Source organism: Microcebus murinus, chromosome 16, assembly GCF_040939455.1.
Source record: "Microcebus murinus isolate Inina chromosome 16, M.murinus_Inina_mat1.0, whole genome shotgun sequence".
In the NCBI taxonomy this organism is placed as follows: domain Eukaryota; kingdom Metazoa; phylum Chordata; class Mammalia; order Primates; family Cheirogaleidae; genus Microcebus; species Microcebus murinus.
The window spans coordinates 31,569,232-31,585,847 of record NC_134119.1 but is presented as its reverse complement, the minus strand read 5'-3'; the positions used below and the strand labels follow the sequence as shown (position 1 = coordinate 31,585,847).

The 16,616-nt window shown below is 37.6% G+C and overlaps 1 protein-coding gene across 2 annotated transcripts in view; it reads right to left on the bottom strand.

The window, feature by feature from the left end:
* ITCH (itchy E3 ubiquitin protein ligase) overlaps nucleotides 1–16,616 on the bottom strand; it is a 132,772-nt gene that overhangs the window by 74,293 nt on the left and 41,863 nt on the right. For both annotated transcript variants that reach the window (XM_012754675.3, XM_012754676.3), the window contains exons 3-4: nucleotides 14,774–14,864; nucleotides 2,306–2,447 (exon numbers count right to left, since the gene is read on the bottom strand). In XM_012754675.3, coding sequence (XP_012610129.2) covers nucleotides 2,306–2,447; nucleotides 14,774–14,843 — 212 coding nt within the window. In that variant the 5' untranslated portion in view covers nucleotides 14,844–14,864. The remainder of the gene's footprint in view (nucleotides 1–2,305; nucleotides 2,448–14,773; nucleotides 14,865–16,616) is intronic.

Genomic DNA, 16,616 nt, shown 5'->3' with positions numbered 1-16,616 from the left:
GAAATAACAGGCAAATAAATTTAACTTTACTCTTTTGATATGGGAGAGGGTACATAGAACATACTGTCAAAGATGGTCTTTACTTAATTATTTCAATTTAATTCTAGAAAGCAGTCTGGAGAGCCTGCTACGTAACAACAGAAGTTATATTAAAACTGCAGGCCAATCTGCTACACCATAAAAATTCAGGAGAAGAGCTTGATTTGTAAGTTCTCCGAATATCTGGGCTAAACAAACAGCCTACCATCTGGAACTACGGGGGGGAAGAGTTTCTTTTTTCTTAAATTTTAAATCACTAAGGAGTTCATGACATTAACAGCTTAAGAGCTTCAAAGTGCATATCAAGTGAGCACTGACAGTAGTTGGTGGAAATCAGGTGAGCATTCAGTCTTTATTCAGATGAACATCTCTGGCCATTATGGAGGCTGTGACCTTTTACAGATTTCATTTGTTTTTTTAAATTTTTACTCAAATATTGTTTAATTTAGATTCAATCTATAATGGGCCACTAAGTAAAAACAGAAAGCCTAAGAAACATTAATGTTGAATTTTAGATACGGAACATCAGAATAATTCTGTAAACAAGCCTCAACATGATTTTTGATAAATAGTTAAATTTCATTTGTTTAAAATCATCATAAAACACATCAAAACACTCCTAAAACTTCAAAACTCCAGGTTAAAAATATATTAATTTTTGTCATTTATTAGGAATAAAGACCATACACGTAAGCACATTATATAAAGAGAAGAGCTTACAGTGTCAAATGTCTCCTCTTATCATTTACCAAAAAAACCCCACCTTTTTTTAGTTACTAGCTTATTTCCCTAAGGTAAAAAAATTTTTAAATTCCAAGAATGTAATTTGCCTATATTTGATGTGGTAACAGCTAGTTATATTTCAATCTATATTTTAATACATATTTGGTTCCCAAATCAAATACACTATTTTTAAATCCATTTGTTAATAAGTCATGCTTTTTCTTCTATTTTAATTTAAAAAGTTAAAATTAACCTTCAATGACTGTCTGCTATCTTAGATTATAATAGCAACAGTCGAGACTTTGTCAGTAAGTGTTGACGCTGAGCTATATCTAACTTCTATGAATCTACACAAAACATAAAAACTCCAACATATGAAGATATATGCACATGGATGTATACTGCAACACTGTCAAATAGCATAACATTAGAAATCAACTAATCAACAGAGAACTATTAAAATAAATAATCCATCCATATTAACGAATATTATATAGCTACATAAAGAACATTAGACCTATACGGAACTCAGCTAGAAAGGTAACTAAAATACAGCGTTAAGCATGAAAACAAAATTATAGAATAAAATGCATAGTATAACTTTTTTAAAAACAGAAGAAAATCCTGTGTTGGTTTGTGTGGATACTATAATTTAAAAAACAAAGAAATTTTTAGAAATTAGGTTTAAAAATAGAGTAAACTATTCATAACCCTGTACTTCAACTCTGAGTTAAGAAAAGGGCCACTAACAAATCTTCCTAGGAGTATGATCATGGGCTCTCCCAGCTATTGTTAAGCAGCAAGAGTGACACTATCACCAACTAAACTGGAGAAGGTAAACAAAGGGAATGACTGGGAAAAAAGCAAGGGAAATATCTAAACAGAAACAAAAAGGAGACCAGAGGAAGGAATCTAGGAAAACAAAGAAAAAGGAGAGAGAGAGAGTGCGCACTCAAGCAAGCAAGAAAAAAATGAGACCTAGCACTCTGGGAGGCGGAAGCAGGTGGATCATTTGAGCTCAGGAATTCGAGACCAGACTGAGCAAGAGTGAGACCCCATCTCTACTAAAAATAGAAAGATAATTAGCTAGACAACTAAAAAATATATAGAAAAAATTAGCCGGGCATGGTGGCACATGCCTATAGTCCCATCTACTTGGAAGGCTGAGGCAGAAGGATTGCTTGAGCCCAGGAGTTTGAGGGTGCTGTGAGCTAGGCTGACACCACAGCACTCTAGTCCGGGCAACAGAGTGAGACACTGTCTCAAAAGAAAAAAAAAAAGACAAGAAAAAGAAAAAAAAAGAAAAAAGGCCAGGCATGGCGGGGCTCACACTTGTAATCCTAGAATCCTAGAATCTAGGATTCTCTGGGAGGCTGAGGTGAGCGGATCATTTGAGCTCAGGAGTTCAATACCAGTCTGAGCGAAAGCCAGACCACGTCTCTACTAAAAAAAAAAAAAAAAAAAAGTGAGAAACATTCTTAAAAGTTGCATTTCCACTCACCTACTAAGCAAAATATACTGTAGAAAATAATTTCAAACTTACACTGTAAGGGGTTGCTTCCATTTGGGACTGTTGGTATTGTTGCATTTTTCTGTCTTCTTTGACTGTCCATCTACTGTGACTTCTACATAAGGACTTGGTCCAAACCAATTCTTTTTATTTTCTTTAAGTTTTGCTGATATGACTATGTAAAAGAAAAGGGAAAACATTTCAATATTTGATATGCTATTTCCTCCTCAAATGAATTTAATTTCACAAAGATTAGGGAGATTATTACTTTTACTCAGAGAAGCAATTTTGCTCTAAAATATTTACTATTTTTATTCACTTATGACAGGTACTATTTCTTCCCATCCTAATATATAAATATAGGACTTCCCCAAACCATCCACCCAAATTCCCACTGGCAGACTCCCATGCTCAGTACTAAAAGTCCCAGAACTTAGGTCTATTAAAAAGTACACATCAACAAACTTGGTCAACAAATATTTGGATACCTACCATGTGTCATAGATACTGTTCTAAACTCTGTGAATAGAGCAGTTAACAGTATAGAAAAGGCACTGGCTCTCAAGGAGATTATATTCTAGTTAGAGAAAAAGTTCTTGTGATGAAAAAACAGGCTGATGTCACAATATTTCCTGGAAATAAGGCCTCCTGAGGAAGTACTTACAAGAAACCATCTAAAGGACAAGAAGCCAGCCTGGTAAAGATTGGGGGTGGGACTAAGAAAGCACTCCAGTCAGATGTAAAAGAGATTAGTATATCTGAGGGAAAGCACAGCAAGCACAGGGAAGAATAGTAAATGAAGTGAAACAAACTTTGTATATGAGTTTAGTAAGCCAACGTAAGGAATATGGATTTTTTTCTAAGTGTGCTGGAAAGCCACTGGAAGAATAAGAGTTACAAATTGTTGTGTGTGTCTTTTTTTTTTTACATTTCATATTATCTAAGCAAGAACTTCCTATATCGTGCATCTTGACATAGGAACTTTTTAGCCTTCATCCTTGAGTTAGTCATTTTTGCCATGAAATAGCTTTGTCCATGTTGCCTGGAGGGGATATCAAGTAGATTAGAATCTAGCAGAGCATCCCATGATTCCCATAGGTGGCAACTCATTGTTCCCCCACAGATGAGGTGACATAGCCAAGGAAGTATTCTACCACCCAGGTATCAACTATAGAAGAAAAGTTCAGAGAATGACAGTGCCCATCACCCATCGAAGTTAAGGGGCCCCTGAAGGTGCTAGAGAAGTTTATATAGTAGCTACTTAAGAAGCTTAATATACAGTCCAAATTCTGGGCATCAGAGCAGGCACAGTCCCAGGTGATGGCCCTGAATCTTTGACTTCATATCTTTTTTGCTTATGTCTCTTTTTGGTGGCATCCAAGCCAGCTGCGAGATGACTTTTCTTACAATGTATGCACATTCTGTAAATTAGAGCGTCATTACTGTGAAATACGTGGTATAAAAAAATTGAACAAGGCCGGGCGCGGTGGCTCACGCCTGTAATCCTAGCACTCTGGGAGGCCGAGGCGGGCGGATTGCTCAAGGTCAGGAGTTCAAAACCAGCCTGAGCGAGACCCCGTCTCTACCATAAAAATAGAAAGAAATTAATTGGCCAACTAATATATATAATATAAAAATCAGCCGGGCATGGTGGCTCGTGCTTGTAGTCCCAGCTACGCGGGAGGCTGAGGCAGCAGGATCGCTTGAGCCCAGGAGTTTGAGGTTGCTGTGAGCTAGGCTGACACCACGGCACTCACTCTAGCCTAGGCAAGAAAGCGAGACTCTGTCTCAAAAAAAAAAAAAAAAAAAATTGAACAGGAAAGAAAAAGAGATGAAAGAGAAGCAGGCAATAAGAAGCCACTGAAGAATTTTAATAAAAAGGTGATATTTGACAAATTTAATGGGTGCCTACAACATACATCTGGAATTGTTTTGGGTACTGAGGACATATAGATGATCAGATTAACAGTGAATATCACTCTGCTGCTGTGGGAAAAAGAAATTGAAAGGGAGACAAAAGTAGGAATTAGTAGCTACTGAAGTCATCTGGTCAAGAGAAGATAATGGCTTGTGCCTATAACCCTAACACTCTGGGAGGCCAAGGCAGGAGGATCGCCTGAGGCCAGGAGTTCTGCCACAGACCAACCTGAGCAACACAAAAGAAAAAAAAGAAGAAAAGAAAAAATTAGTCAGTGGGGTGGTGTGTGCCTGAAGTCCCAGCTACTCCACAAGCTGAGTCAGGAAGGTCACTTGAGCCCAGGAGTTTGAGGTTGCAGTGAACTCTGATTATGCCACTGCACTTCAGACTGGATGACAAAGTGAGACACTGTCTCCAAAAAAAAAAAAAAGAGAGAGAGAGAGATGACAGTAGTTTGGACTAGGGTAGTGAACATCAATATGGGGAAGAATAAACGTTTTCTAAGGAGAACCACCACCAAGATTAGATTACATGAGGAAGTTGGGGAAAAGAAGAAGCATAATTTCCATGTTTCTGGCATGAATAACTGTAACTAGATGGAAGATGGTACATTTAATAAGGTGGAAAAGATCTAGTAAAGAACAAGTTTGAGGAGAGTGGTAAGGGCATGAAAATCAAGAATTTTACAATGAATGTATAAAATTTGAGATGCTTATGAGACATTTAAGTAGAAACATGAAGTAGGAAGTCTTTCTCGGAACAGAAAATATTCAAGTGGGCTGGCGCGGTAGCTCACGCCTGTAATCCTAACACTCTGGAAGGCTGAGGCGGGCGGATTGCTCAAGGTCAGGAGTTCAAAACCAGTCTGAGCGAGACCCCGTCTCTACTATAAAAAAACAGAAAGAAATTAATTGGCCAACTAATATATATAGAAAAAATTAGCCGGGCATGGTGGCACATGCCTGTAGTCCCAGCTACTAGGGAGGCTGAGGCAAGAGGATTGCTTAAGCCCAGGAGTTTGAGGTTGCTGTGAGTTAGGCTGATGCCATGGCACTCACTCTAGCCTGGGCAACAAAGCGAGACTCTGTCTCAAAAAAAAAGATTGAAAAAAAAAAAAAAGAAAATATTCAAGTGGAGACTAGCCCTATCTGATTAAGATGTACTATTAAAGCTCTAATACTTATTATAAAGCCAAATTTAATCACAAGATTGCCACAAATATACAAAATCCTTATTATTAATACACTTCTGGTGTAAGAAAAGGTGAAATAGCCTTACATATTTCATTATATTTCAGTAGCTCTTGTGGCCCTCTGAAACTGATTAAACCTAGAACAAAAGAACAATGCAGGCTTGATAGGAAGGAAATAATTTACCCCAAGTGGCTTTTTAGAATTCAAACTTCTGAAAGCTATTCTACCACATAATCCTACACAACCCCAGTGGAGCCACTTTGGCAAACTTTAAATGGGGTAAGGGAAACTAACACTAATTATTAAATATTGACCATGTGTCTGTCACTTAAATATTATCATTTCAATACTCACGACTACTCCATGAGATAGGTATTACTATACTAATTTGTACACATAAAATGACAAAGTCAGTGTAATTTAAAAATTTGCCCAAGGGTCATACTACAAAGCCTGGACAGGAAAAACTATTTAAGTGTTCAAATCTCAAAGTCTAGATTACACAAAACCTTTGTTACAATCCTAATATTATACATATTATAAATCAATGTTCTACTCCCTGAAAATTAAAGTCCCATAGTAAATTAAAAGGAGAATTAAAAACTGCAAATTATAAACTCCAAGAAAAAGGACCAGAAAAAAATGTTAGTAGTCACGTGGGTTACTACAAAAGCCCTCTAAACAATTGTCTGTTTTTACTCTCACTTCTCTAATCCAACCCCTCACAACTACCAGAATCATCTTCCTGGAATAGATGTGATCATCTCATTACTTCAATCATTTTCTACTGCCTACAAAATTGAAGTTTAAACTCTCATGGGGCATTTTACACTTGCTTACTATGTAGCCATAACTTACCTTTCTAACCTTCTTCTAAACCAAATCCCACTCAACTCTATATTCCAGCCATCCTTAGCTGTTTGCTGTCCCTTCCAGGGCCATGCACTTTTATGCCTCTCACACCTGTTGCTGCTGCTTCTACTCACAAAGAAGCTTCTTCCTTTTCTACCCAATAAAAAGCGTTTTCTACCCTACTTCTACTTACTTTTCTACCCTACTTCTTGAGAGACAAACACCCCCTCCCTTTGTTTTGACTGAATGCTTCCTCAATCCTTAGAGGTTAAATTGTTCCTGCCTCTATGATTCCGTAGCATTTCCATATTTGTGTATGGCTACTACAGCTTTTCATTCTATCTTAATAGTTTCCATTTACTTAACTCACCCTGTAATTCCCTCATGGCAAGGATGTAGCCAGTCTTTGTAATTTGGACAGCACTTTGTGATTTAATCTGAGAGGCATTTAATACATTTGTTGAAAAAAATGATTAGTCATGGCAGAAAACAGAAGTTTCCCTGCTTCATAGTGTGTGTCCCTCTGCCTTTCTCCCATCCTCTACTTTATAGTCAGTCTCTCTGTCTCTCACATCTCACACACACACTATTGTATATAGTTTGCATGGTATAGATTAATATTCCTTTGATCCCTCTATTCTGAAGGTTAATTCTTTGACCTGATTTTGGTTCTTCAGCCTATATCTCTGATACAAGATAAATAGTTCTGACAGTTTAAATAGGGTGTGATGGCTTACACCTGTAATCTCACCGGGAGGATCCCTTGAGGCCAGGAGTTCAGAGACCTGCCTGAGAAACATGGTGAGACCCTCCATCTCTACAAAAAATTAAAAAATTAGCCAGGTGTGGTGACATGTGCCTATAGTCCCAGCTACTGGTGAGGCTGAGGGAGAAGGATTGCTTGATCCAGAGAGTTCAAGGTTGCAGTGAGCTATGACAATGCTACTACACTCTAGTCCAGGCAACAGAGTAAGACCCTATGTCAAAACCAAAAACAAAACCAAAAAAAGAAAGTAAAAGTGGATCCTTAGCTTATGCAACCTATTTTGGGAACCAGGAGGCAATAGTGTACAAGGTAAAACAAATAAGGGTACCAAAACTGAACAAACCAGCAGTACGATAAACTAGACAAAAGATAAAACCAGTTGGGCAAGGGCTACCTTTGTGGTCAGAATTTATGATAGGCTACATGAGGTCTCTGTGACAGAACTGTCTTGCCCAGGCAGAACTGGATATAAATTCTTGATTTCAAATCATAAGTATGAGGGACCTCCCTGGTCTCTAAGCAATCAGAGCTAAATATATAGCATTCTAGTAAATTTGGGAAATGCATTAAAATTTAAAGGCAATTAATAACTAAAAACAAGACAACATCTCTTTGTTAAATAATGAATTTGGAGTAAAGACTGAAAATATAAGAAATTTCTAGCAAACACCAAAGTACTTATTTTGTCCACATAGTATAATGCTAGCATACAATAAGCATCAAACAAAAACACAAGTGAACTCAGTATAACAGATGAGGTTATATAGAGAATATAATTAAACAGGGGATGGCTAATTAAAGATAGGGAAAGACGAAAGACAGACTCACATCCAAGGTAACAGACCCTGGCTACTGAGAAGAGGCAAAGAGTAGCTGATTCAAGAAATCCAAGGGTAAGATTCACAAGAATATGATGATGGACAGGGATGTGAAGAATACAGGATAAAGAGGTTTAAAAAAAATTTAAATGCGTGATTCACCAGCCTCTTGGTAACAATGTCAACACTTTCATTTCTGGCCATAAACTTAAAATTTACAATAAACATCGAAGATTCTTGTTACAAAAGGTAGAGGAGTGTGAACTAAAATGCCCACCCCTCCCCCCACCGGCTGACTTGAATGGACCCCCTTGTGAACAAAGGAATATCCTAGGGCAAAGTTGCCTGCCTGAATGAGGTAGGTCAGACAAGCCTTATCATGCCCCCCTCCCTTCTTGGAGACTTCCTTTGTAACCATTAACAGGCCTAAGGGTATGCAAGACAAACATTCAGGTCCTCAATTTATGCAACAAATGGTGGCTTATCTCCGGTAAACAGTTTATGTTAAAATATTCCAAGCCTTTAGACAAAGCTTCATGTCTTTAGCCAATTAAAAATCCAAAGAATCTTTAAACTCACCTATAACCTGTAAGCCCCCCCCTTCAAGATGGCCCTCCTTTTGGGGCCAAACCAATGTATGCCTCCCACGTACTGATTGATGGCTTTACCCAGAACTCTTGTCTCTAAAATGTATAAAACCAAACTGTAACCCAGCCACAACCCAAGTCCACTTGCCCAAGGCCTCTTGGCAGTGGCTCCGGGTCATAGTCCTCAAATTTGGCTCAGAATAAATCTCTTTAAAATTATTTTGCAGAGTTTGGCTTTTTTCCGTTGACAGGTATAAAGACAAAAAAATTAAAAATTAAATAAAAAAAGAAACATCAATGATCTTTCACAATACAGTACCATTCCTGCGGTTCATTTTGGCTCCTTTTAAAATGTAAGAAAATTAGAATGATAATGTTAGAAGAGAACATTAAAATAAGCAACCAGGCTTTAAAAAGATTTAAGCTTAGATGGCTAAAATATTAGATATGAGTAAAACCATAGAGAGAAAGAAATAAGGAATTAGGGAAAAGGGAATATAAATATACTACCCTATACATATACAGTGTTTTAAAGTTTCCTCAATTCATATACACTGCCTCCTAATAAAAATGTGACAAGAATATTAGTATCCTCAGTCCACAGATAAATAAACTGTTGCTCAAAGACATTAGTGACAATGCACAAGGTTATACAACTATTAAGTATCAAAACCAGGACTAAAATCCAGGGACATTAACTCCTCTGAAGATAAGGGATATTAGTCTATATATAGATCTGTTGATTAAGATGAGATAGGGAAGGGAGCTAGATGACCTCACCAAGGGTCTAACTGTAGAAGTCTTAATGGTACACCAAAAGTCATTCTTCAGTCAAAACATTTAAGCATAAGCAATTATTTATGATTTCCTGCTATAATTTTTTACATCTATGTGACAAATTACATGGGAAAGCTATTGCCCAACCCTCCAATCTATACAGGCACACTGAATTCCTAACAAAAATGGTAACGTTATTTTAAAGCCAACAGAAGTTCTCAAAAGGGGCTACCTCAACGAATAACCTTGACTTATGTGAAAATGTAGCACAGAAGACAATCTTCTTTATTCAATTCAAACTTGAACTAATCATGTCATCTGGGTTATTTTACAAATTAGTTAGATTCAAGTTATAGAATGTGTTACTAATGCACTAGAACCATATTTTTTTATGTAAATACCAAAAAGGAAAAGTGAAGATGCCTTTCCTGTCTTTTTTTTTTTTTTTTTTGAGACAGAGTCTTACCCTGTTGCCCAAGCTAGAGTGAGTGCTGTGGTATCAGCCTAGCTCACAGCAACCGCAATCTCCTGGGCTCAAGCAATCCTGCTGCCTCAGCCTCCCAAGTAGCTGGGACTACAGGCATGCGCCACCATGCCCAGCTAATTTTTTTCTATATATTTCTAGTTGTCGAATTCATTTTTTTCTATTTTTAGTAGAGACGGGGTCTCGCTCTTGCTCAGGCTGGTTTCGAACTCCTGACCTGGAACAATCCGCCCGCCTCGGCCTCCCACAGTGGATTACAGGCGTGAGCCACCGCACCTGGCCTCCTGTCATACTCTTATAAAGAATTCAGTGAAATTAAAACTCACATCCAAGTTCTCTAAACAATGCCTTTAAACAACTGCACTATGAATTATTTTTTTAAACCCCTATTTTGCTATAACTTATGATAGGTGGTATTTCCCTAAAATAAATTTTCTGCCCACTCTCACTTAATCCGATAAGGGAGACCACTTAGGAGTGTATATTTAAACAAATATTAAAATAACAGGACTGAGGCTGGGCGTGGTGGCTCACGCCTGTTATCCTAGCTCTCTGGGAGGCCAAAGTGGGTGGATTGCTCAAGGTCAGGAGTACGAAAACAGCCTGAGCAAAAGCAAGACCCCGTCTCTACTAAAAATAGAAAGAAATTAATTGGCCAACTAAAAATACGGGCATAGTGGCGCATGCCTGTAGTCCCAGCTACTCGGGAGCTGAGGCCCAGGAGTTTGAGGTTGCTGTGAGCTAAGCTGATGCCATGGCACTCTAGCCGGGGCAAGAGTGAGATTCTGTCTCAAAAAAAAAAAAAAAAAATAGGAATGAGACAAGAAAATAAATCTGAGCAGAACCAGAGTAGGATTTTAACTGCTGACATTAAATTCTCCTCCTATCAGTCTTTCATACCAACTTCCTAAAGTATAAATCTCACTACTCTTTGTTAAAAACCCTGATTATGTCCCATCTCCTTTAGCAATGAATTTTCTCTCTCTTGTTTGGTTTTTTTTTTATTGTTAGCACTGCTACACTTGAAGGAGATACCCTACTCCATTATTCTCCTGGTTCCTCCACCTCCACCACCACCACCACCCACACACATACACACACACAATGCAGCACTGGCTTTTAGGGGCATTAAGACAAGTTTATGTGTTCCCTTTCTTCATGTCTCTTGCTCATGCTTTCTCCTGAAAGGGTCTTTTTCTATTGTCTACATTTAAATAGTAGCAATCCTTTAAGCAAGCACCACCTCTTTTCAGAGAAACTCTAGTCAAATATTAATCTTTTTCCTGTCCATAATTGTTATCTCTTGCCACTTCTGAATGCTTTGGTATTTATGTTTTACACTTACATATTTATTCCTTCCTTGAGTCTAAAAAGGTGTTGAGGTAACTTACAATAAAAACAAATATTATAATTGACTGATTAACACAGAATAAAAAATAGAATACCACTGAGGAGATCTGTGCAAAAAAATTACTTCTCAGGTTTTTAGCATCAAAACGAAAGTAAACTCAATGAAATATGAAAGGCACTTGATTCTATTCTGCTTGGCACTTTTCTGTGTTTTATCTTAGGCTCCCCATTTGTTTCATATTTAATGATATTTGCTGAACTTTTATCTATTATTCATGGTGTGTTTGTTTTTATTAAAATTTTTTGCGCTATATTTGTGTATTCTGAGAATTTTTAGATCCAAGATTAAAAACTCTGAAATGGCTAGGAATTACGACTTCTTGAGGTACAATCAGGCATTTATAATTTTAGTGAGAAAAACATTTAATAATGATGATAGAAAATAAGATAGCAGTTTATGCGAAAGAAAACTACTAACATGGTTATCTCTGAGAAATAATTTATCGTTTTATTTTACTTTACTGATTTTTTTAAAAATAAAAAAACATGTATATTATATAATCTGAAAAGGTAAATACTTTTTAAAAATTATTCCAATAAAGTCTCAACATTAATTTGCACCCTCCTCCTCCAACTCATAAGAAGCCTAGCCCAATTTAAATCAACTACTCAGGCTAGTTTGGGGATGAGGAGGGGAGCAACAATTAGAATCTGTCTTTAGCAAAGAAATAGTAGTAGTATCTGTAAGGCTGGTGGCAGGGGCCCCCTCCCCTCCCTAGATGGAAAAAGAAAACGCTTAGTGACCTGACCTGCCAAGGATAAACTGCCAGGCCCCACTGAGAGGAACCACACCCAGATCTCCACCTGGATTCGTTCCTGGACTCCACAAATACCTCCAGCCCCTCCTATTTCTCAACAACCATCCAAGGTCACAATAGAGAATCCCAGCTCTTCCTGCCACAAGTCCCTAGCCCCGCCCAAAGGGTATAAAAGGCCTCAGCCCCTTCAAACTGCGGCGACTTCCGGGGGCCCCCTCTCTTGGGGCCCCAGAACCTCGTCCACGAGTGGATAATAAAGCCACATGGTTTGGCCCCCACTCTTTCTCTCTCTGTGTCTGTCTTTTCTTTTCGCCGCCGCCAAAAAACCTTACAGTATCTTTCATTGAAAATGAGACACTCTTAGAAAGAAACTATAGTTAGTGAAGTGAAGGAAAACCCAAAAGAAAATTCTAGGATGCTGTTACCTTAAGACAGTATTATATTTATATAATTCAATCACCTTTAGGTTTTCAGAAAGACAACGGTCTGACATTTATAATCCAGAAGAGGCTATAATCCAGGCATAATAAAAACTAAAATAACATACATAGGATGATAATTGTTCTATAATTAATAAATATCATTAAATAAGAGAGAGAGACTGGCAGTTCACTATGTTGATAGAGATGCATACATGTCTGAAGAAAATCCAGTGACTCATCCTGGTTAATACAAATGGTTCACATATAAAGACCTATAAAGAGATCATATGGAACCAGACTGCGAAAGGTCTTAGCTCAGGCAAAAGAAATTCTATATCATAGCCAAGGAGAAGCATTGACAGTTTTTGAGCAGGAATGAAACCAGTGGCATATCCAGTGGCATATTAAGAAAATTCATCTGGAAGTGAAACACACTATAATTAGAGGAAGAAACAAAGACAGAAATATTAATTAACATTAGCAACCAAAGGATGCTGAACAGACATTTCTCCAAAAAAGATATACAAATGATCAATAAGTACATGAAAAGATGCTCATCATCATAACCCATCAGAGAAATCCAAGTCAAAACTACAATGAGGCCGGGCGCGGTGGCTCACGCCTGTAATCCTAGCACTCTAGGAGGCCCAGGTGGGCGGATTGCTTGAGGTCAGGAGTTCAAAACCAGCCTGAGCAAGAGTGAGACCCCGTCTCTACTATAAATAGAAAGAAATTAATTGGCCAACTAATATATATAGAAAAAATTAGCCGGGCATGGTGGCGCATGTCTGTAGTCCCAGCTACTTGGGAGGCTGAGGCAGGAGGATTGCTTGAGCCCAGGAGTTTGAGGTTGCTGTGAGCTAGGCTGATGTCACGGCACTCACTCTAGCCTGGGAAACAAAGCCAGACTCTGTCTCAAAAACAAAAACAAAAAAACTACAATGAGATACCATTTCACAACCACCAGGATAGCTATAAATCAAAAAGACAAATAACAAGCACTGGCAAGGATGTGGAGAAATTGGAATCCTCATATACTGCTGCTGGGAATGCAAAACGATGCAGTTACTTTGAAAAATAATTTGGAATTCCTCAAAATGTTAACTATGGATTCCATATGACCTAGTAATTCCACTCCTGGGTATATACCCAAGAAAACTGAAAACATATATTCTCACAAAAACATGTATACAAATAGCATTACTTTTTAGTAATTTTTTATAGCATTACTCTTAATAGCCAAAAAGCGGAAACAATTCAAACATCCATCAACTGATAAATGGATAATAAAATGTGGTATATTCATATAATGAAATATTATTTAGCAGTAAAAAGAATGAAGTGTGATATGTGCTACATGAACAAAACTTGAAAGCATTACACTAAAAGAAAGCAGACAGAAAGAGCCACACATTGTACGATTCCGTTTATATGAGAGATCCAGAATAGACAAATCCATAGACAAAAAGTAGATCAGTGGTTGCCTAAGCTTGTGGGTGACTGGGGGAAATAGGAAGTGACCGCTAATGAGTACAGAGTTTATTTCTGGAGTGATGAATATGTTCTAAAATTAATTGTGGCGATAGTTGCACAACTCTGTGAACATACTATTGGGACTCAGGAACTAATATCCCAAAATATGATGCTTTGACATGAGGAACGGAAGAAGCAGCCTCTTAAGGTCTCTGTGAACTGCACCCCATCTTCTCTCTTAAGTCACAGGATGAAGTTGTTTTCTGAAGTTCTTTTATCTGCCTAAAGTCCAGACCCACCAAAGAAGAAAACAATTACCTTTGGTCACTTCCCTGAGTTTTTATTAACTGAACTCATATCATAGGAAGAAAGACTGAAGTCTGTCAACAAGCCAGGACAGACTTTTGTCATAAACCATTTTTATAAACCAACAGACTTTGTCCCAGACCACTGAAAGTTCTTCAAGCCCACTGAATTCCCCTAAAAATCATTTATTACCCACTAAAATCATCCACACTTCCCCATCCCTCTTCTCCCTAAGAAAAAGGGTATATAAGCGTTTTACCCCATTGTGTGATAAGGTAATCACTCTGTGATCACTCCTCAAGCACATTAATAATTTTTATGCCTTTTCTCCTATTAATCTGCCTCCTGGTAGTTGATTTTCAGCGAAGCTTCAGAAGATAAAGGGGAAGTTTCCACTGGCCCCTACAGTATTAATAAACATTGACTTCTAATTTGGTAAACTGTATGGAATATGAACTGTATCTCACCATTAATACAAAACAAAACAAAAACAATAGCAATTGCCCAAGGGCCCACATTTAAGGGCAGAAAAAAAACCCTGCAAAATATCCAAGAATATTCTGAAATAAAAACGAGATTTTTATGTATCTAAACATTTTGTTCATTCATTCATTCATTCAACAAATATAAATTCAGCACCTGATATATAACAGGCACTAAAGCTTTTGTTCTCCGAGATTAATTTTTAATCTTAAGGGGGAAAAAAAAGTAAAGTAGTACATCTTTTTAAGACTTACCAGTGATTTGAAGTTGTGATTTCATGGTCAGGCTACCCATTGAACCAAGTTGTGATCCACTGTTAGACATACCACCAACAGGTCAGCAAACCTGAACATGGCAAAGGAGAAACTGTAAACACCAAAAATTCCCATTTAAAAAATATGTAAATAGTGTTAACCTGGCTATTTTCTACTGAAGGCCCCATAACAACCAGTGGCCTTCACATTGCTAAATATAATTTTCAATTCTAGTCTTCATCCTAACCTGTCAGCAAAATCTCACATAGCTGTTATTTCCCTCATCTGTGATTTACTTTCTTTCCTTGAGTTCTCAAGACATATTATCCTACCTCACTATTCCTTATATCCTACCTCACTATTCCTTCGCTGTCTCCTTCGAAGATTCCTTTTCTTCTCTCTACTCTCTTAATGTTGGCATATCCTAGGACTCAGTTCTTGGTTCCCTTTTCTTTTCCATCTATGCTCATTCCCTTGAGGATATTACCTGTTCTTATATCTTTGAACAGCATCTATATAAATAACATGTCTCAACCAACTTTATATCTCTAGCCCAGACCTTGCTCCTAAAACCTAAACCACTTCACTTGGGTATCTAAAAGTACATCCCATGCATGATGTCTGTAATGAATGAAAAAAAATAATAAAATAAAAATAAAAAGACATCCTGTACTTAATATATCCAAACCAAACTCCTGATCTTTCCTGCGAACCTATTATTCTGTAAACATTCTCATCTCAGTGGATGGCAACTCCATCCATCCAGATGCTCAAGCTAAAAACCTTGGAGTCATCCTTGACTCCTTTCTTTCACATTTCCCTTCCAACCTGTCAACAAATTCTATTATCTCTATTTGCAAATACACCCAGAATCCAACCATTTCTCACCACCCCACCACCAATCTGTTCAGTGCTGCCTGACAGCCATCTTCTTCCTGGATAACATGTCTCTCTCCTAGATTATGGCAATAACCTAACAGATCTCCCTGTTTTTTTTTTTTTTATTTGATTTTTTTCTTTTTAGAGATGGGGTCTCTTTTTGTCACCCAGGATGGAGGGATGCAGTGGTGGAGTGCAATGGTGCGATAAAGGTCTCACGTTTCTAACCTTGTTTAGACTCAGTCTATTCTCAATACAGCCAGGACAACTCATAATTTTCCGAACCTTACAAAAGCTTCTTTTCTTTTTTTTTTGAGACAGACCTGTCGTAGTCTGTCACCCCAGCTAGAGTGCAGTGGCATCAGCATAACTCACTACAACCTCAAACTCCTGGGCTCAAACGATTCTCCTGCCTCAGCCTCCCAAGTAGTTGGACTACCAGTGGGCACCACTACAACCAGCTAATTTCTTCAATTTTTTGCAGAGACGGGATCTCAATCTTGCTCAGGATGGTCTTGGAACTCCTGGCCTCAAGCAATCCTCCCAACTCAGCCTCTCACTATGTAAGAAGTGGTGTACAAATACAATAAGGCAAACAAAATATCTAGAAGCTGTAAACACTATCTTGAGTTTTTATACAAATTTAGTCCTCCATTAAAAAAGAGTTTAATATAAAACAATTCTGATGTCTTCTCAAGTCTGCCAAAATGAAATGGTGCAATAATTCCTAAGATGAACTCTATAAAATCTAAAATATTTTATTCTTTGACTTACACATAAAAATGTTAAAAGGTAAAATTTGCCCCCAACTACAGTGATTAAGTTCATTCTTTTGGCATGGTATATATATATTTTTTTCTTTACTCTCTTTGTTTATTTAAATTGCACCATTTCAGATATTATGTAACCTATAATCTACTAAAAGAGGCCTTTTATTTTAAATATGGAAGGTAAATAAAGTCAT